Source organism: Paroedura picta, chromosome 2 (genome assembly GCF_049243985.1).
Source record: "Paroedura picta isolate Pp20150507F chromosome 2, Ppicta_v3.0, whole genome shotgun sequence".
NCBI classification, from domain to species: domain Eukaryota; kingdom Metazoa; phylum Chordata; class Lepidosauria; order Squamata; family Gekkonidae; genus Paroedura; species Paroedura picta.
The window spans coordinates 54854863-54877713 of NC_135370.1; the positions used below are offsets into that span (position 1 = coordinate 54854863).

General features: G+C 38.4%; 1 protein-coding gene across 6 annotated transcripts in view; it reads left to right on the forward strand.

Annotated features, from left to right (window-relative positions):
• The window catches only part of LRP1B (LDL receptor related protein 1B), a 1129178-nt gene that overhangs the window by 987730 nt on the left and 118597 nt on the right, over positions 1–22851 (forward strand). For all 6 annotated transcript variants that reach the window (XR_013228123.1, XM_077320173.1, XM_077320175.1 and 3 more), the window contains exons 52-59: positions 1867–1995; positions 6176–6298; positions 10680–10820; positions 13560–13747; positions 14879–15062; positions 16731–16816; positions 19584–19706; positions 20979–21160. Coding sequence is in view for 5 of the 6 variants with exons in the window: in XM_077320173.1 (XP_077176288.1) it covers positions 1867–1995; positions 6176–6298; positions 10680–10820; positions 13560–13747; positions 14879–15062; positions 16731–16816; positions 19584–19706; positions 20979–21160 (1156 nt within the window). In the remaining variant the exon portion in view is untranslated. The remainder of the gene's footprint in view (positions 1–1866; positions 1996–6175; positions 6299–10679; positions 10821–13559; positions 13748–14878; positions 15063–16730; positions 16817–19583; positions 19707–20978; positions 21161–22851) is intronic.

Consider the following 22851-nt stretch of genomic DNA (forward strand, 5'->3'; position numbering starts at 1 on the left):
AGGAGATTGATGGGTGGGGAGAGCCATACCACCCTACCTGAGTTGCAGGAGCCACCCACATAGTTGTGGATAGTTGTATCTCTTTCCAGGCCCATTCTCCTTCACTGTACTGTCAATGTGAATACTAGGCAGAGTCAATTCTTCCTGCCCCCTTGGCCTTTTCAGACTTGTTTTACAGGTGGCTGTATCTTTCTGCACCCACCCTTCTGACACAGGCACCATGAGTGCAGGGCAGGCCAACCCTCTCACCCTGTTTAGAATCTGAGAGCCACCCGCACAATGATAGCTGGCTATGTCTCCTTGGACCACCCTCCCTCACGAACTGATGGCAATACTAGGCGGGGACCACCCGCCATCCTGCCCAAGCCTTATGTTTGGATACAACCTCAAGGCCTCTAATATCTGCCAGCACAATGCCCTTCTCGACATATTTTCTTCATGTTTCCCTTCTGGTGGCTGCTTTTGACCCTAGTAACATTGCACCCATACTTAAAGAGGAATTGAATTATGTATGATGCTGAAAATTTGTAACATCATATATTCAGTTATAGGCTGTATAACTTAAAAAAAATCTAGAAGTAAAGCCCAGTGTATTTAGGGGCTTGGGGGGAGCGATGTAAAGGGAAAGAGTGCATAAAGGCTTCTCTCTATACCCTGCGTGAGCAGGGGAGTTAAAGAGCCAGGCAGCATTTTTCCCCACTGGGAGAGGCACTGGTGGTCCCTGTCGCCCCTGTGCCATCCCTGCAGTGCACAGAGAGGCTTCTCTCTGTATCCTGTGTGGGTAGGGGGACTTAAAGAGCCAGGCAGTGGGAGAAGTGCTGGCCAGTTCCTTTGCCCCTATGCCATCCCTGCAGGACACAGAAAGATTTCTTTTTGTACCCTGCAGGAAAAGCAATGGCCGTCTCCTTCCCTCCAGTGTGCCAAACGTTTGAAAGGCTCCTAGCAGTGTCCTGTCCTACTTTATCACCAAAGTTGTGCTTAGCCTTGCTCTGGAGGCTTTCGAATGCTCACATATTATATAGGAGATACATTTTTCCTAATGACCTATGTTGTAATACTGTTTCTCTATGGACCTTTGTACACTTGATGTATCTCTTTATATTTTTGTTGGCATGATATACTAAACACTACTACAACTTTGGCCATAAGTAGAACAGCACGCATCCATATTGTTAATTAAATGGATTTTCATTATCTATGCATTTAATGAGGAACACCAATCTAAAATTAACTCATTATTCCAATCAATGTTTATTGAATAAATACAAACAGTTTATAAGGGGGACATTTGCTTGATGTTAACTATAGGTGGTGTGATAAGCAGAAATGTTTCATATAGAATAAAAGTAATTTACAACAAGATCAGAACATTGCTTTAAATTAACGATACAATATTGTCTACACAGTTGACCTTAAGAAAGTGGATTATAGCCCTAGTTCGGTTAGATTATATATGGAGAGTTGGGTGCTTTAAGCAAAAAATCAATATAACTTTATGTGGAAAGGTGGCATAAATAAACCTCAGTTAAGTCACCAGCAGGTTTTTCTCATAGGTTCTGGCTCTGAAACTGAGAATGCTATCTTTTTGCTTTCTTTCCATGGAGTCAACTCTGTGTCCAGAAGCCAAAAATGATCAAACTGAGCAAGTTTCAATGTCACTTTTAAAAAATAGGCTTAAAGTTAGCTTTCCCATCGCTGCACAGAACTATACTTCTTTTTTTGTTTTATTAAATATTCTTAAGCATCTCACTCTTACCTAAGTATGCATATAATCCCAAAGTAATACATGAGTTTTGTTGCCTTCTTTTCCTAGGTTTCCAGTGTCTTTTTGAAAGAGATAATTACATTCAGTTATTTTTTTATCAGGGTCAGTAACCTGTGCCCCAGACATGTTCAGCTGCTTAGATTCATATGCCTGTGTTCCCCAGCACTGGCTGTGTGATGGCGAAAGAGACTGCCCTAATGGGAATGATGAACTTTCTACAGCAGGATGTGGTATGAGCCATTTTGCAACATATACCTAATATATTGCTCTTGATAAGTTCAAAATGTTGTTGCCTTAGAACTGAATAAGCTTGGACAAATCACTGAATAAACAGTAATGTATGACCTTGACAATATTGCATTCAAATACAAATCAGAGTATTCCGATTCGAGCCCTGCTATGTTAAGTAATTAGGATTGTTTTAATTGCTTTTATAGGGACAGTTGCTATATGAAGACCACCTCCATTTGGCATAATTTTCTGTAGCAAGAGTTTCCACAAAGCAATCTGTTTATTTGGATTAATATATCATGTGCAGATTCAGATTCAGAGTACCTTTATTGGCATAAAATGTATCACGTGCATTTTATGCAACAGCATTGAGAGTTTTATTGGCTAAATTATATACTGTACATTCCTAAGCAGGTATCTGCTGAAGGGAAGGGAGCATTGACTCTACAAGTTTTTTACGCCACTTACTATCACACTAATGATTTCTTGTAGAAAATCTATGAGTCATACTGTGTGTATGCATAGGAAACACTGCAAATCCCTACAAAGACATATTGGGAGGACAGCATATAAATTTAATAAATAATAATAGTAACAACAACATAAACCAGTACGGTATTTACACCAACCCTGATAGAGTTGTATAATAATTTGTCACAGCCTGTGTTTATCATTTGCTCACACCATCATTGTACAGACTTAGAAGCACATGGGCACCCTTTTCAATTTTGGACAGTTTGTGCATTTTTACACAGGTCTACTGTTTCTTTTTTTCATCTTCTCCCTAAAACTCAAATAACTTTTATGCTAGAACTATGCTTTCCTTGTGTCTTTTTTAAAGATGCCTATTTGTTTACTATTAGTTCTTTATTTAATAAGTAAAAGCAATATAAACAAATAGTTTAAATGTTCATGCTTTTTAAGGCTTTTATCCTTGTAGCATGCTAGAAGGAAGGATATTGCTTCTGTCAGCTTTGTCTCCCGGCACTGAATGAATGTTTCCATGTGTTTTTCTTTTTTGGAGAAAAAATCAACTTAATTAGTAGCATCCAATTTTGCTAAATATCTTGTGCTTCCTTGCTAACAATATCTCGGGTGAACTTTATTTTTCAAGAAGTAACCAAAGATTTATAATTGTTCAACATGAGCTAACCTAAAGTTAGCAGTCAAGAACTGCTACTGGAGGCTCTGCTGTTTCTCTTTCAAGAAGAAAACTGCATTGTAGAATAAAAAGTCAGTGAACACAGGTGGATATTTCGTATTTCAAAAACTCTGTTTCTTGCAATATTTGTATATGTACCGTAATTAAGGGAATTGTTCATTGACATTAAAGTATCATAATAAGAGAGACACTTTAGTTTCTGACATGCTCAAGAGAAAGGTTGGTCTGTAAACATTCTAAATAGATACAATCCATTAAACTCAGGCAACATTTGCGTTTGAAAATAGATGCATAAGATTATTGCACAAATTAGGCAAGGAGAAAAATATTTAATTCTGTTTAATGCAGCCCCATCCTTATGCCCCCGTGTGGTGCAAAGATAAATGACACCAAATTCTGCACACAACCCTTGTATTAGAAGAAGCCCAAATGCATAACTCTACCTCATACCAGTGAGAGAAAGACTAGGGCTAACTACTGAAGCCCAGGGATCCTGCTCCCCCCTTGGCCTTTTCAGTGCATCATAGCACCTCCAATCCCTGGTTATAAAAATCCAAATTAATACAAGTAAGGCTTGTAGACCCAGGGAAACAGAGCAGGAGGGAGTGCAAATGGAGCAATGAACAACCTGATATTATCATTTGTGTAAACCAGGCCACAGCTTTAAAAAACCACCAAATGCAGGCATCACCTACCTAGCTGAGGGATCCTTCCCAATGTTCCAATTGCAACAAGAGCGAGACTGATCGCAAGAACAGTTCCCACCAATGCTTCTGTGCCTGTAGCCAACCAAAAACCCATACTTGATACCATGCAGCCAATAAGTCCCAATCAAATAAATGCACCCCTGCAACTCAGGTAGGGTGGTATGGCTCTCCCCACCCAGTTGCCAAAAGGTGATGTCTGGGTAGATAATGACATGCCATCTCCTGGGTTCCACAATTTGTGCACGTCTTTCTCCTAGCCAAGTCACCTGGGATGGGGAAAGGGAAGCCCAAATTATGCATGTGTTCAGAAGCCTGTATTGCAGAATCTTTGTCAGCTGCCATAGCTTGAGCCAGAACCATCCCTTGAGCCAGAAGATTATTCTTGCCTGACTGAACAACCAGGAGGGAACCCAATTAGACATGCAGCATGGCACAGTGGAAAAGACAACCAACCAGCACAGTCCCCGATGCTTGCACCAAATAATGTGCAGCTGACTATGGAGACATAAAGCCTCTCCCCATCCGGACAATGAGACATACCTCCCTGCCCAATAGATGATACTATGGCCAATGACCCACACAGATTTTAGCTGACTAAAGCAAACAAACCTTTGTGCTTTGACTGACCAGCAGGATGTATATTGCTCATATTGTTTTTGCTGGGAGACCCTATTCTGAGGCAATAATGGCATCCCCTATACAGAAAGAGAGCATGCTATACTCAGAGGTGGAAAGTCCAAAGGCCACAATGCAAGTTTGGATAATACTGGCAAACTGAAACCTGGAGAGGCAGGACCAATAAGCATGCATGGTGAGGATACCATAGGAACTGTGATCACACTGATCACTCTTGGAGTGTCTTGAATGTAGGACTAGTTGACCACCACAAACTGAAACATTCTGGCGAGCTAAGGCCCTCCCAGAATGACCCTGGCATGCCAACACAAAAAGCTTACTACTGCAGAAGAAGCCATAGAAGGTGAGTGTGACAGACAGCACTTGGAAGATAATTCTCTGAAGCGCTGGAACAACAACAACAATAAGTGGGCACATAACAATTCTCACTATGCAGATAGAACCAGGATGACAGACTCTGAGCCTTTATTGGTCAGTCACATCTGAGTTCAAGTTGTTGTTCTGGCTGTGGACTGAAGGGAGGAGAGACTCGTCAGAGAGAGGTTGGATTCTGATTCCGAGCTGATAAACTACTCTGAGGAGAAACTCTAGAGAGAGAGCAGAGTTTTCTGTTGAGAGCTAATCTGAACAACTGGTGCAGTTACTTGGTAGTGAGAATTTGGGCAGTCAAGTGTTTACTCCCAAATTAGGCCCCAGTAGAAGGATAGTCTTTCTAAGGAAGAGGAAGTTCCCTGCCTATTTAGGAGGGAGTAAGGGGAAATCAGGGGTGCATTTCCTAAGATACATGTATGTGGGAGAAAGAGATTTGGTTACCCCAGAAAGGGAGTGGGCTTTGGTTCATCCAAGAATGGAGAATGTTCTGGGAGGGGAGGCCAGGAGTCTCCACTTTGTAGGAGCCAAGGGAAGTTCAGATTAAGGCATGTTTTGAGAATAAATACAATAAAGAAACTTCTCAGTTTAAAAGAACCTTAACATATAACATAAAAGCGTGTGAACAGCTGAAAAGCCAGTAATTAAAGGAACAAGATTACACATTCTTCCTCTTGTGTGAATGAAACTCTAGTTACAGAAGAGAAGGAACAATCAATTTTGCATTTTGTCCATTGTATCTACCCAATCCGTATGACTATCAGTACACACAAGTTCTTTGGCCCTGACAGTAATTTGACCAGGATCAGAAAGAGCTCCAAGGAGAAGGTAGAGAAAATTCTGTGATTCTTAACTATCCTACTCAACTGCCTTTCTCAGATCAGTTACTAAGGCTATCTTTGGTTGGGAAATGAAGATGGGAATACTCGTGAGACTGACATACTTTCCTAACCTATCAAAGAGGTGGGAGAGATGGGCAAGTACTCCTTAAGCACCACAAAATATTGAGCTATGAAGAACCTGAATAGCTCATGGGCCAAGACAGATTGAAGCTACTGAATGGAAAGAAGATGTCAGAAGATACTTATCTGTGTTCAATTTTCCCCAAAGGTTTTAATTGCTCACCTTCAGGAAGATTATTTTAAATAGTTCTAATTGCCTGTTGTAGATCCTTCAAAATTTCTGCTTTAGTTGTGTGATTGTGGCTTTTTTTTGTTAACTGCTAGTTCCTCATACTTTCAAATACCAGAAACATCTGTGTTATATTCTTAAAGAATCTTTTGTTCTTCCATCCTTTTCATATAGCTCCTAATAATACTTGTGATGAAAATACTTTCATGTGCCATAATAAAGTCTGCATTTCCAAGCAGTTTGTTTGTGACCATGATGATGATTGCGGAGATGGGTCAGATGAATCACTAGAATGTGGCAAGTATTACATAATTATTAAAGTTAGAATGATCTAAAAGAAAATGATAAAAAACACATTTGATGCCAATTTTACCTTTAATGCTGAATAAAATGTTCTTAATTTCTTTGAATGATGTTTTATTTTAGATATTTCCATAACAAATAAAATGTTATATAATTAAAATGAAATATATGTTAACATAAAATTAATATAATTAATAGCATCAACTTTACAGTGCAGCTCTTTGCAGAGTTACTGTAATTTAAATTGTACTGTCACTTGATTATATTTAGTTTATTTTAGCTGAATAAATAGGTATTTGTCACATAGATATTAAGGGTTTCCTGAAAGGAGATGATAATTGATTCAACTTTGATAGTGGAGGCTTTTTTCTTTAAAATGTTCTAATACCACATTTCTGTTAAATCCACTTATTTGTATTTGTTTTTCTTGTTCGTTTCAGTTTGTTTCCTTGTCAGCAGAAGACTACAGAGCATTTGAATTTCAAAGTTGTGAGATTCCTATGTACTTTAAGAGTCTCATACTCTTAGTTATTGCTTCTTGTTCTGTTGCATGTTTGGGAAATTGTCAAATTTATTACAAATAATAGAATGGGAGAAATTGCCCAGTTATTAGATGCCATTTACATCTGTTAAGCTACTGAGCAGGAGGTTTAAGTCAGTGGCATCAAGGTGACTATTGTTATAGAGGCACAAAGAAAAGATCAAGCTTTTTGGTTCCTCATTTACCTTTGAATCCACCTTTCCCACATCATATTCTGGATCCCATAGCGTCATGACCTCTGTGTGTAATATTGTACCTTTTCCCAAACAGCCTTTTCTTATTATCTAATGGGGAAATGTTCATTTTCTTTTTGAAAATTCTCTGTGTGGGAAATATGTAATGGATGATTCAAAATGCCAGCTTTAATGTGCAGATAGACACATTTACATAGACCTTAGTTTCATCACAGGGAAAATTGTTGTAATCCACATTGTTGATAGCAAAATTGTTCACACATCCTAAATCACCTGCATAAATCTGTTCTTTGCCAATAATTTATAATTCCTGTTTGTCTTCACTGATACTGGTACACTACTGGGATATAGTGCATAACCAAAGGTCTTGTCATATGCTACTTTGTTAACAAAGTAAGAAAGATAGTAAGTCGTGGGCTCACTCATGCCTATGTTATATCAATGCCTTTATCCCCCCCTCCCTTCTTCTGTTAAAGACAGTATTGTTATACATTACATTTGGATAAATATCCCTACTCGGTTAGTTAACAACATATATATTTTGTTCTCTCAAGAAATATGAATTTATTCTTTTTCTGCATGTCCAATTTGTTTCTCATACTAGTTCTAAAATCACCACAACCAATACTAATAATACATAATACTAATTTTTATTTGCCCCAAGGTCAATATTTTCTATTTTCAGTATACTTTTTTCCAGTTGCCATATGAATATAACCATAATGATGAATATAACCATAATGATTTGAAAAATAACAAAATAATTTATTCCTTTTTATTAATGCACCAAAGACCAGTATTTTGTGTTACCTTTCATCTCTTAAAAATAGGTTAGATTAATTTTCATTCCTGCTAAAAATGGGATATTCTGGAAAGCTTCAGCTAGGAATGCCAGATCCAGGTTGGAAAACCCCTGGAGATTTAGGGATGGAACTGTGGAAGACAGTGACTACAGCAGGATATAATGCCATGGAGTCTACCCTCCAAAGCATTCATTTTCTCCAGTACAACAGATCTCCATGGTTGCGAGATGAGCTGTAATTCTGGGAGATCTCTCGGCCCCACCTGAGAGTTGGCATCCCTAGTCTCAGCTCCTCCATGGTTAAAAACCTCCACACACTTTACATCTGATCTGAAATGTCCTCCAGCATACATCACGTGAACATGATATACACTTAAGGCTTATAATGATGTAGCTGCATATGGAAGATAGTTCTGATAAGGACACAAAGTTTGCGAGCTTTTGGTTTTCTAGTTAGTTATTTTATGCATAGTTGGGGTTTTTTATTTGTATTGAGATAAATTAACTTTAGAAAATACTGTAGCTTATATTAGTTTGAGGAGAATGTGCTTGCCAGGTTTGAATAGTAAATTAATGTATCTTGGTGCCTTATTACCCTTCACAGTATTGATAAATTGTAATAGTCTAAGAAAAGATAAAACACACAAATGCAGATTTCCTCCTGTAGATTTAAAGCAATGTCATTCGACCCAAAAGCCAGCTCTGTGAATTTGCTTATCGTAGATGTGTTCCATTTCTGGACGTATAGGTATTTTCAAAGGATTAAAAGACTTTACTCACAGAAACCAAATAACTATCTTTTCTCATTTGCTATTTGAAGTGTATGCAGGCTAAGCTTCCTACTCATATTTTCAGAAATGCTATTTTCATTTCAAGAGAATAGAAAATTCCCATTAGAGAAAATCAGAAATCCTGTTTGCAATCAGTATTTTGATGGTTTGCCATCTCCAGGGATATACTTGGGGGAATACATAAACAGAAGAGGAACTTTTCTCCAATGGAGATCTTGATTTATTGAAGAGCAGTCTCCAGTGCACAGATAGGGAGAATCTTCGTGCAGAATCCACAAACTTCATAGCAAGGTTATCTTTTTTTCTTGGATTCTGTTATTTCCCCCCCTCATGTATCGCAAATGTGCATGGTGTTTTAAAATGGTCTTCAAGATGGATCTCCAGTGCACTTAAGAGTTAGGATTACATTCATTCCCAACTTGCAGTTTGAAACAGAATCACAGTCTGCTAAATAGAATGGTATAACTTTGTTCAGGATTGCACTGTAGTCTACCAGTTTTTCGTTTCAAATATTTTATTCTCAGGTATATATACAAATGGTGAAGTAGAACCCATTGTTAATAAAACTTCTTTGCAGAGATGCTTTGGTCAGTCATAAAGCTTTTGAATTCAACAGCAGCACATGGGAGGTCCAAAGAATCTTGCTTGGTATAGAAGAATGACTCAAGGAGAAATTTAATACCTGTCTATTTTCTTTCTTTGAGTTCTTCTATACCAGTCTAGACTGCCTCCCCTGAGACCATTCAAAATTTAAATGGCATAACTTAAAGATCAAATTGTATCGTCTTTTGAGTTCTTCTAATTATAAATTTTAGAGTATATGACTTTGTTTTAAGGCATCTGTAATAATTAATACTTTTAAAACAATAAACCAAGGATTGTGAAATAGGTGTCTTAACACTGAAGTTCAAATGCTCTGTCTCCATCTGCTGACAGGGAAGAACTCCCCCCAGTGGTATAAAACCATTTGAAGAAAGTGAATTCAGGTATTAAATTTCTCCTTACTCTAAAGGAGTTCTGATAAGACTCCTTTATTATTTCTGTAGATGAATACTTCACCTCCTTAAACAATTATTCTTTTTAAAAATCTCTTTAAAAATGTATCTAATGTTAAACAGAAATAATTTCCTTGAGAAATATGTCCCAATTCAATAGGAGGCAGGTGATCGTGCTTGGAAACTCAGGAATTCTTAAGGAACATAATTCACCGTGACACTGGATCTGTCCATTCACAATATCTTAGATTTATCCAATTCTGATTGAGAGAAGAATACACGAGATAAGAATCGTAATCAACTCTACTCTGAAGATTATGGAGAATTAGAAGAAATAATGGTTTAGAATGTATTGCTTCTTTCTTATAATGTCTTTAAATACCACATTGGGGATAAAAAACAGTTATAATGCAGAATTCAAAGTTTCCTATACACAGTTCATACAATGCTGCAAACTACTATGGAGATACTCTTCCTCTCAAATTTGACCCACCTCAACCAAACCTGTTCTCTAGAAATATTCTGCTCCAATTCTATTTTCATCTATGCAGCTATGACTTGCGGGGGGGGGGTCATATTTCAACAGCAGACCATGAATTGCTTTTTTCTCTGGCTTGTTAAAATAGTTTCAATAATCGCTGGCAATAGGATATAGCACAGGTACATGCTGAAAGTGCTGTTTTTTTAAACTGTTCCCCTTAGCCACCCCAAGGTTACTCAAAGAAACTCAGCAGAATATTGGGAGGATAGATTCTAGAGGTATATGGTTTGCATCAGCTGTTGAATACCAGAAGATTGTGTATAACATCCTTCAGGGTTGTATTGTTAAGGCCATCACTGTAAGAGGGTAGAATTATTTTAACAACACATTTTAATATACCTGGACTAATGACTCCCTTCTACTAAGGAGCCATCTCCAACAGAAGGACTTTTCAAAGAGATAGGATTTTAGTATTAATATATATTGGACATATATTAGAAAGACATTTCTACTTTTTTGTAGTGAAAACATACTGCATTTCTGAGATGTGTTTTCAATCACTCTGTTTTAGGATATCGCCACTGTAATCCTGGAGAATTCCGTTGTGCTGATGGAAGATGTCTTTTAAATTCTCAGTGGCAATGTGATGGAGATTTTGATTGTCCAGATCATTCGGATGAACATCCAATTAACATAAAATGCAAAAGTGCAGGTTGAACATTTTCAATATAAGTTTAATTTTGGCTTTATGCAAAAATAATGTTTAGTTTTCTTAGTATTTGATGGTCCATTGTAGCCATCAGAATGATCCAATGGCAATTAAGGGCTAAGGCAGTGGCAATTAAGGGCTAAGGTATATCAGCAGAGGCATAACATCCAAATTTCAAGATGTCGTAGTCCCACTGTGCACCATATTGATCAGGCCACAGCTGTAGTACTGTGTGCAGTTCTGGAAGCTTCCCTTCAAAAGGATGTGGACAGAATGGGACAAGTACAGAACAGAGTAAAGTTGGTTAGGGGCCTGAAGGAGGGTAGGCATTTATTCTTGTTGGCATCAAAGCATAAGACTCACAATAATGGGTTTAAATTATGGGCTGAAAGGCAGCAGCTGGATAGTAGGATTTTTTTCAAATAGTAAGAATTGTTCAGTAGTGCAATTGGCTGCCTAGGGACGTGATAAGCTCAGCCCTCACTTGGAGATTTCAAGCAGTGTCTGAATAAATGCTGGTCAGTGATGCTTTGGGCTGATCCTACATTGAGCAAGGGAGTGAACTAGGTGGCCTTTATGGTGGCTTCCAACTCTATGATTCTGTCCAATGGTCTACTGATTGAACATGCAAAGCAATAAGATCTGAATTATGCAGGAAAAAATTAAAAGATGAAAGAGGTCTAAACTAGCTAATCTTGTTTACTGAGACCTATTATGCATGGTGTCAGCCACACCAGGCTGCTGCTGGTTTCCTGCAATGGGTCAGCATCCTCCGCCGCTTTCTGTGTATGAATGGAGGAAGATTTCCCCCATCAGAAACAGTCTGCCCTGGATTTCTGCGTGCACACATGCTGCTAGGGCAGAAGGGTTCCACCGTGCTTCACTATGGTGCTGGGGTATATGTGTTATTCTCACAAATGTGGGATTGCATCACAACTCCTTCTAACCTTCATAGAAGTAAAAAAAAAATGCCCCGTTTGGCTCCGCACTGCTGTGAATTGCCACAGAGCTGAGTGGAGCATTTTCTGTCCCTACCAGGACCCTGTAGGTGGGGGAGGAACTGGGCCTGGAAGGTCCAGCTCTTCCCTGTGTGCACAGGCCTGGCCTGACATGGCTGCCCATGGTGCCCATGGCGACAAAGGGAAGGTGTTAACATCCACATTCCCATGCCACAGGGCATTAGATGCCCTAAAGTGTGCCATGGCGGGGAGCGGGGAGGGGGTAGGGCCGGCACTGATGTCACGTGTAAGCTGTGATTAGCCGCACTGCCATACCAGTGCCGGTCCAGCCTTTTCCCCCTGTGTGGAATCAGTCTGAATGTATCTTCCCATGTCTTCTCTCAGCACACTGCATGAAAACTTACTGGCATTAATTCAATAAAACTTTAGTGTAACTGTGGTTGACATGTCTGCATGTAAAGGAGCTAGTCTGTTAAACAGTTTGTTATTGCTTAGAACTCTGACCTTGATGTTCCAGTCTAGCCCAATCTCATCAGATATCAGAAGTTATGGCGGTTTGGCCCTGGTTAGTACTTGGATGGAAGATCATTAAGGAAGGCTAGGGTTGCTATGCAAAGGCAAGCAATGGCAAGTTGCCACAGTTTGTCTCTTGAATCAAAAATCCTAAGTCTGTTACAGATTGACAGCATTTTCCATTCCACCATTTTGAGAAGGAGGTGAATGAAACTACCTGGGTTCAGCCCCTTCCCAAGAACTGATCAGGATCGAGTCCTGATTAACCTTTCTGATTCAGGGCTCTCTCTTACATAGAAAAAGACAATTTACACAAGAAATAATACTGTAGTATTATTAGTTATTTTCCAGCATGGATTAAATATGTGAAATAAACTATGAATACACTTAGTTCCCCATTAGTAATATATATTTGTAGTCTATACATAGTAGAACATACAAAATGGTGAGCAGTGTTAACAGTATATTTTTGCTTGATTGAAATTAATCTTAAAAAAAAAACTTCCTAGATTCTAGGTTCTAGACTCTTATCTGTGAGTGGATTTTGCAGCAGCTGAGCAGGTCAGATGGATGCTACATAGCGCCATGTAAAAAATTCAGATGGATTTTTGATGGGCAGGAATAAGAGAGAAAATATGTTGTCCTCCATGAAATCTTAATATATGACGTTAAAAAAACTTATCTAAGAATTTCTGTCTTGTGGACTGAGATGGATAGTCACATAATACTGACTGTAGTTTGGATCCAAAGATGCACAAGTGGAACCAAAAATGGACTTGTGCAACATCTAGTGTTTTCTTCCTACATATCATAGTATTCAAGAACTGGTTTAACAATATCTTGAGCAAGTGACAACATAAGTGGGGATACAATAAGTTTTTCTTGGCACCCGCAGCACCCATGGTCTGCTGCTCAGGAGCTCTAGTGCAAGTGGAAACGTACGGGATCCAACCCTATGTGTGCATTGGAAATTAAAACATAGAGGTTTTCAGAAAATAATGGTAAATAGAATGTTACTACCACAGTACTGAATCACATTGCCTGCATACTGAATTATACATTCTTCGTGTCACAACTAATGGTAAATTATCTGTTGCTGTGTTGTACCATATATCAACAGAGTATGAAAGGGCTATGATTACTGTTTAACTAATGTGTACTTGATTCATAAATCAAGATGCAGCCTTCATGTAAAATCCTAAATTGTTCTTGATATATTTCTTGAAATACATATGTATCCTTTTTTTTTTTTGGTTTTTCTTTTTTTTAGAACAGTCATGCAACAGTTCCTTTTTTATATGTAAAAATGGCAAATGTATTCCCCAAGATGATGTTTGTGATACTAAGCAGGATTGTGGTGATGGATCTGATGAGAGAAGCTGTCATGTTAATGAATGTTTGAGTAAGAAAGTCAGTGGTTGTTCACAAGACTGTAAAGATCTTCCAGTTGGGTACAAGGTTGGTAGTCATGGTGTGTAATATTATGAAATGGGTTTTATATTTTAAATTTGATTTATATGAACTCACTAACTATATCAAATTCTAACCTGGCACTTCCTTTTAAAATAATAATTAATTAAAAGGGTGCAATTCTATTGTTTTCCATCTTTTTTTTCCCCTTTTCAACCAACACAGAAGTTATTGGACTCAATGTTTACTTTTCATGTCCCTCCTTAGGAATGTCTGCCTAGTATAACAACAATAAAAAGACACATAAATTTTTGGTAGGTAGATTTTTATTAGGACCTACATATTATTTATTTCATTCTATTTAATTTTAGTTTGATTTATAGACTGCCCCTTCCTGATGATAGGGGTGGTTTACAACAGTTGCATTCATTTAAAAAGTATAAAAACATAATTAAATACAATATATGCCATAGCTGGTGAGTTCAGTATTATGATGGTAGCAAGTCCCCTATATAGGGGAAGTCTCATGGATGGGGGGAAACCATAGAAAGGAAAGGAGGGAGGTCCACAGTATTTCTAGACCAGCTTGACCTCAACTATAGGTGGGATAATGCCATTTTATAGGTCCTGCAGGACTCTGACAGTTGTGTCAGGGCCTAGATCTCTACTGGCAACTCATTCTACCAGGCAGGAGCTCAGAAACAACTTCCTTATTTAGCATGAGTATATCCTCATAATGGTTTTGTATACTTCTGGTGCTTATGTGTTTGCCGTATGGCATTTCCCCCACTGCATCCATACTCTGTGGAAAAACATACAGCTTTGAAAGGAATAGGATTACTTTGTTTTATGGAATATAGTGGATTCTTTTAGTAATCTGTCCTCTGAGAAGGCATATGGCAATAGCCACTAATGGGGGGCAGGGAGCCAAACAAAAGCCCTGCTGGATCAGAGCAATGATGCATCTAATCCAGCATTCTGTGGTAAACCTGTTGCCCTTGAAGGACAACTAACAAGGCATATCATCTAAGGCCTTTCACCAGTAGTCAGTGGTATATGGAGTAGTATATAGAGATTCCCTTAAATCACCATGGATAGTAGTCATTGATGGAGCAATCCTCCATAAATCTATGTATAGCCTTAACTGTACTTAATACCAATTTGATTTATATTTCCTAGTGTAAATGTTGGCCTGGCTTTCACATGAAGGATGATGGCAAAACATGTGTAGACATCGATGAATGTTTCTCTGGCTTTCCATGCAGTCAGCAATGTATCAATACATATGGAACCTACAAATGTTTGTGTGCAGATGGTTATGAAGTTCAATCTAATAATCCAAATGGCTGCAAATCTCTTTCAGGTATCGCTTTTTTTTAACAGAAATATTAAGCCACATTGTAAAGCAAATATTAAGAAAAAAATTAAACTAGGTTGTGACCAGAACCTTCACCCTTCTAACAAAATAACTGATGCAATAAAGCCAGTGTGGTGAAGAAGTTATTGCATCAGACTAAAACTGAGGAAATGCCGGTTCAGTCTGCATGCCACTACAAAGTTCATTCGTTCTCCTTGAGTTGTGTGTATCCTGTCAGTCCAAGATCTCAGAAAAGGATTGTGAGGATAAAATGGGAAGGGAAGACATATGTATGGCAGCATGAATTCCTTAAAGCAGTGGTCCCCGACCTTTTTATCACCGGGGACCGGTCAATGCTTGACATTTTTACTGAGGCCCAGGGGGGTAGTCTTTTTGCTGAGGGACGTAGCCACCGCCGCCTGGGCCCCTACTCCGCTTGCTTTCCCGCCGGCGATGCTGCTAGCAGCAGCTGCGCAATGCCACGTCGAGGGGGAGCCCCAGCCATGGTGGCTGCTGGAGACCACCAAAGGTGGGCCAGCGGCAGAGTGGCTGGGCAGCCCCCAAGGCAGCAGCTGGGGAGGAGGTTGAGGAGGAGCCGCAGCCCGGTACTGACTGATCCATGGACTGGTACCGGTCCCCGGACCGGGGGTTGTGGACCACTGCCTTAAAGGAATGATAATTTTGTGATAGGTAGTAGCCTATTGTTTGGAAGAAAGATCCAAAGAACTGTAAAATGGGCAAATTTTAAGTTCCTATAAACTAAATTTACAGTGCAATCCCATGAAAATTGTCCTTAGAGTAAGCTCACTGGGTGGATCTGAGTAGAATTCTGAAGAGATCTGCTCAAGATTGCTTTTAATGAGTTTAAACAACAATAGTCCACCATTACTTTAGAAATCATATCACGCAGTTGATCTCCACTTCAAAAGATCTGGCCATTTGATGGTAGTGAAGGACAGCAGGAGCTTAATCTTGGTTGAATTCATGCAGATGGCTAGAATAAAAAGGGTAGACCCAGTTCTGAGTCAACCATTTACTAATTGCCCTTTATGAAGATATTTGTAGGTAAATGGAAGAATACATAAATTACTTATGGGATGTTTTTTGCTCAGCATATATATAACTGCTAATTTCTTTAAAAACTATTATCAGGTCATTATATAAATGTTCAGTAAGGGGAAGTTTACTCCCCAGGCATAAGAGACATTTTATAGATTTATTAACATTAAATAAAATATTTTTTCTAGAACTGCTTAGCTCACTAGTACTGTAAAATAGTAGTGTTCATTAATTTGAACTGTTTGACAGAATTTAAAATTCTACCTTTCCTAATGTCAAACATTACTTTACCGATTTGTTCCTTAAAAGCCATGCTGAGTAACTATGTTTAAATTCATCTTGGAACTGAAATTATTGTGAGTGCTAATACATTTCCTGTATTACAAAGGCTAAATTAAAGTACTTTGAAAGAGATGCTAATTGAATCTCTTGTTCAGTTTATGATGTATCATTGATCTTTCTTGAAATATTATACTTTTAATGTTCCTTTCATCTATAACAGTGTTCACAGCATGTAGGATTTTATTTTCCACCGCATGCATTTCTGGACTTTCTGTTCTCAGATTCTGTACATTAACTTAAAAGCATGACTAGTATTTTCCTCCCTGTATTTAGATGAAGAGCCTTTCTTAATTCTGGCAGATCATCATGAAATAAGAAAAATCAGTACTGATGGATCCAACTATACTTCATTGAAACAGGTATAGTTCAGTTTACAATTAAATTGAATCTTTATACATACTATCATTAAAAAGGTATCAGGGTCTATTTCTGATTTGCATAGACTATCATTGGGATCCTTTTGGATGGAAATACAAAAAAGTTATCTAATAACAAAGAATTATTTGTTGGCACAATGTATTTCACTGCATATATTCTGGTATGAAGCACATGCCCATTTTGAATTTAGTTCATATTCACAAAGTGAGGAATAACTGCTGATCTTTCACAACCACTCTTAATTTACTGGCTTTGATTTTACCACAAGCTGAAGGGGGAAAAAAACTGTCTGGGGTATTCTTATGCACTCCATAGACACAGTAGCTTTTCAAAAGCAGTTAAAGTAATGTTTCAGAAGCCAGCATTAAGGTTCTATATTTTAATAAAGAAAGATTCATAAGGATCTGTCAAACATTGCTGAATGGTGATATTTACAATTGCAGCATCTGTTGGTATTTAAATATGGCCCTGCAGCACTATAAGCCCTTTACCTTTGGGAATTCTCACTGAATCAATACAGAAAACAAAACCTACAGTATTTGCTTATAAATATTTGATGTCATTAATAAATATGATATGCAAACTCTCAGAAATGAATGGAATGAGCTAAAGTGCACTATTATTATTAATAATAATAATAACAACAACAACAACTCCCCGCACACCCATCCCCACTAGCACAGGGGTGAGGAAGAAGGTCAAGATGACTCAGTCTACTGCTCACACCCAGGAGGGGGGCATCGATCTTCCTCATCCACCCCAGCCTCAACAAAAGACCTGGCGGAAGAGCTTTAAGTTTAATTATAATTTTGGTTTTAATTTCCCCCAAATTCTCTTCATCTAAGGCTCAGATTCATTAGATGTTTGGAATTCTGCACAATTAACACATGGTGCAATAAAAGAAAGAAAATAGAAGTAATCTTTATTTTTAATAAACTTTTTTTTGGGGGGGAGGAGTTGTTTTATTGTTTTTGATATCTTTCTCACTCTCTTCTCCTGGTGGTAGGTTGTTTCTTGTAAGAAGAATATTTCCCTTCTGTGGGCATTTCAGTGTTCACATATCCCTTGCAAACATGATTGCTCTTATCTTACATTTTCCTCAGTTTGAAGCGGTGGCAATTCAAAATGGATCTCATTGTGGCGTATTTATAGACTGATTCTGCAGTTCTGATTTGCCAGCATGTTCTCGCAGTATCAGATTCTAAATGTATACTTCAAACTTTCACCTGGCATTCTGCATCTGTGGTTTTCTCCTGTCACTAGTCAGGATTTCAATGGCAGCATTTGTTTTGCATTTTCTTGAGAGAGTGAGTGGTCCAGCCTCCCACCATGCCTCCCCCCATTTTTTTTTGTCTGAGCATGTACAATAATGCACTCATGCTGTAACACAATCAAAAGTTTTAGGAAAACCAGTCTATGTGCCCATTTGCCCTGGGTGTGGGGACATTGGATTGAGTTGGGGCATGCCCAACTTAGGGACTGCCAATGAGTGTTTAGGTGGCAGGAGAGACCACTTAGTGGTGATCATCCTTGTAGAATCTGCCATCCTACCATCCCACAGATACCTCCACCCCCCTTCAGCAGCCAGGCTGGGGTGTGGGCTGGGCATATTGACTAGCAGGTTAGTCCATTGATGCTAGGATCCAGTTGTCCCATGCTGTGCCACGGCTTCTTACAGCTGTTGCCGTTTTACTCCAAAACTTTGTGAGTGACTCCAAAAGGGGTCCTTCGCCTTAGCTGCACCCCCACACACACACACACACACAGGGCACTGAGGTTGCAAACATTAAAATAGTTAAAGGAGCATATGTTGTTTAAAGCAACAGACCCTCAGTAGCTGTTGGTAGGCAATCACAGTATTCAGGTTTGGGTCTGTTAGTGAAAGGCAGACGCAGGAAGCAGGGACCTTTCCAGGACTATTTTGGCCTTTGAGAGAGGAATCCTTGAAGCCAAGTCTGACTAGATTTATCAGCTCCAGGTTGGGAAACTCCTAGAGATTTTGTGGCAGAGGCCAAGAAATGAAGGTTTTAGGGAGGGGAGAAGCCTCAATGCAGATATAATGTCATAGAATCTGCCATCCAAAGCTGCTTGTTTCTCCAAGGGTTCAGTTGTAATTTTTGAGATCTCTAACCCCAAGTGCCAGTTTGTAGAAAGCAAGGACTTCTGCTAGATCTGCTAGCTTTTCTCACAAATGAAGTTTTTGATGTTAGGGAGCACTCAAGTATGTCACCCCTTCCTGTATTCCCAGATATTAATTAATTAGTTAATTATATTTGTATACTGCCCACCCCTGAGGCTCAGGGCATTTCACGTGGAATGTCTAAGAAATTTGTTCCATGTGCTTCCTGAATGACTAAACTGCCTGTAAATTTTCTTGAATACTTTTATATAGCAAAAATATTTGTGTACCTGCACCAATCAAAGAAGCCCAGTAAGAGATTTTTCAACATACTTGTGATTAAATAAATTATAATGTGACAGTTCATTAATGCATAATAAATAAAATCAGGAGCATGTGACTCCAACTAAAAGCTGAAAAGAAATATTTTTCTTGTTGTTTTGTGCTCCCGTTTAAATGATAGTTAATTCCATGCAATTGAGGGGCTTCAGTTTAATGCAATGTTATATTTAAAGATATAAATCAGATTTGAAAATTGGCAAGAGGTATTATATGGTACTTTTACTCAAGTTGCCATATTCATTGTATTGTTTCTAGAAAAAACAGGTTAATTTTTTTTCTCTTTATAGGGTCTGAACAATGTGATTGCAGTAGACTTTGATTACAAAGAAGAATTCATCTATTGGATTGATTCCAGCAGACCAAATGGCAGTAGGATAAATAGAATGAATTTGAATGGAAGTGATGTCAAGGTGACTGGGAAGTAATCATGGAATTAAAGAGCAATATTATTTAGATTTTAGTGTTACATAACAAGCAGATTGATTGCAGATTTACATGGTATAAACGAGTTAGAATTATTATAAATGCAAATAGCAGAAGCAGGATAATGCTAGATATGAGCTCCCAGGTTAAAGGTGGGATGCCAACATTTTTGCAATCTGTCCTGCACTGATGCAAATTTTCACTAACTGGGCTACTACTCAGAGACAGTTTGTTGGATCCATATATAATTTAATCAAAATATAATTTATGTTGTGTTGGATTGATCAGAGGCAGGATGTAGTGGAACAAGCACTACAGTTTGAGTTTGTTAATGTGAAACAGAACATTTTATATCCTTCACATTTATTCTGGACTTCACCTACTTTATTATGATACATCTTCCAGATTATTAAAAGGTTATGCTTATAAGTATGGGATATGTATACAAAACTGTAACAAAAAATACTTCTTTGTTGCTGTTCTAGAAGCTATTATTATTATTATTATTAGTAGTAGTAGTAGTAGTAGTAGTAGTATTCAATTTATTTCCCACCACTCCCTTACGTTCTCGTGGCGGGTTACAGTGTCTTAAAATCCCCATTAAAAGACATAAAACATTACCATCATGGTGGAAAATCAATAAAACCCGACTACCCCCCCCATTACTAGCCGGTGGAGAAGGAGGTCCCAATTATATTCTTTATACCTATTTGAATTGCAACCTCAGTCAATGGTACGCATAGTGGTAGATTTTCTAAAGATTTATTGGGACGTCCTCTTTAGATAGACCTTCAATTGTTAAAGCTACAGCATTGTTTAAATAGCAGTTGAAAAAGAAGTTATACTCTTCTAAGCAGATTCAGGTGGGTAGCTGTGTTAGTCTGAAGCAACAAAATTTTAGTCCAGTGGCACCTTTAAGACCAACAAAGTTTTATTCCAGGTACAAGCTTTCACATGTATGCACACAAAAGCTTATATCTTGAATAAAAGGTTATTGATCTTAAAGATGCCACTAGACTCAAATGTTGTTGTTCTAATCCTGTTGATTTCAAAGGACTTTGTAAGTTTACTGCATAGTATAATTCTAAATAACATCTCTCTCTCTCTCTCCCTCCCTCCCTCTCCCCCCTCCCTTCCTCCTACATGCACACACACACAGGGAAATTGAAGGATATTTTTATTTAAACATTTTTTATTAAACAAGAATTTTTTTATTGAATGTTTTGTGTATTTTACTTATACTGTTTTAATTTCTCTAGGTAGTTCATAACACAGCTGTTCCTAATGCATTAGCAGTTGACTGGGTTGGAAAGAATCTCTATTGGTCTGACGCAGAAAAAAGGATTATTGAAGTATCAAAACTCAATGGCTTGTACCCTACAGTTCTTGTGAGCAAAAGGGTGAAATTCCCTAGAGATCTCTCTTTAGATCCTCAAGTTGGGTATGGAGTTACAGTGTAAATTAGTAGTGAATTATTCATATCTAGTTAGATTAATTGTAGCTATGAAATATATTTCTTCTTCCTCATAAACAAAGTTATGCAGAACAATGTTTTGGGTTCTTTTGTGTAAATTATATAAGAAACAATTAAAACTTTGATCATCTAATGTTTAAAAATGACCAGTGGAAGGTCCAGAATGTTTCCAGATGTCCAGCCTATATATCCTCCAAAAGAGAGTAATTCTAGTGGTAATGTTACCGCTAAAGACTGATAAATTTGCAGTAAAACACAAATGCGATGGTTGGTGATTATGAGTCCAGAAGTGCAGTTTCACAACATATGCTCTGCACATGCATTTCATTAAAAATACAGTTACTGCCTCTTCAAATTGTCTATTAAAGCACTGTTGTTAGTTTACTTTAAAAATTCCTATAGGAAACATCTAAATCTTTTATTCCATTAAGGAATATATACACATTTCTATACAAACAAACACATGTATTTATAAGATCTGAATTGTCTAGTATATATTGGAGAAATTATCTTTTTGAACAAGTAAATTTAGCAAATCTGAAGACTTTTGTTTGTTGTATAGTGCAACTTGCTAGAAGTATTTTTTTATGCAATGGATAGTATAATCTTTACCTTATGCCATACTACATATTTGGTTTTTTAACAAGTAGGGCCTGAGTTCCCTGGACCCAACTCAGGTTCTCTACTGCCATGTAGCGGGTGTTGCTAATAGCCTTTATAAAATAAAAGAGAGCCTGAACATGCTCAGAATGCTGCCATGAGAGTTGGGGCGGGGGAGGGGGGGAGGTTCCTGACATCCCTCCACCCAGCTATTTTCTCACTACAGATCAGTGTTGGGAGTTATTACTTAGTTTTTGCTGTTCCACATGATCAGAATGCTCCAAGTGGAACAGCAAAAAAAGGGCAAATAAGGCCCATTCCGCACAAGGACCAATGTTGCCAATTGGTTCCTGATAGCGGAAAAACTATTTTTAATAGTGCAATCTCTGAGTTACGCATACCTGCCTTTGCAGTGGAATCCAGTAGCGTTTCAATCGTTTCCCACAGGTTTCTGGTCTCGCCAAAAATCACTAGAAAGGAAGCGATTTTTTCTGTGCATTGTCCCGCCCCTGGCCGTCAATCAAACGAACAGCCAATGGGCGGCCGTTATCATGCTCCCAAAAAGCCCCTTTCCCTTTAAGAAAAGTTTTTAAAACACACACACACACGCGTTGCAACGAATATGCGTCAATTTGTTGCAACGGAGAGCCCCATTTAGCTGGCAGCTGGCGTGTGAGCTGGCGATTCATTGTTGCCACGCTCCCCCAAGTGAAAAGAAAAATCCCCCCCCCCGCACGGGCGCGATTTTCGGCTGAAAATTAAGGGAACTTGCAAACGGGGCTGTATTGTGCTTGATGACTTAGTGGAGCTTTAAAGCAGTTCTGTGGAGGGACTGTATCCGGAGAAGCCTCGCTGGGTGAATGAAGGCTCGCCGGTTCGTTGCTTTCTGCTCGCTCCGAGAAAAAAAAAATGGCAATCGCTTCGCTGGAAGTTCAGAGGAGAGAGCTGGGACTTGGCTGGAACCGCAAAAATGGGAATGCACAGGTCTTTTTCGCTACTGTTGCAGATTGTTTGCAAGAGTGCAGCGCTGTTTGGAGGGTGAATCCACTTTTCTGGAT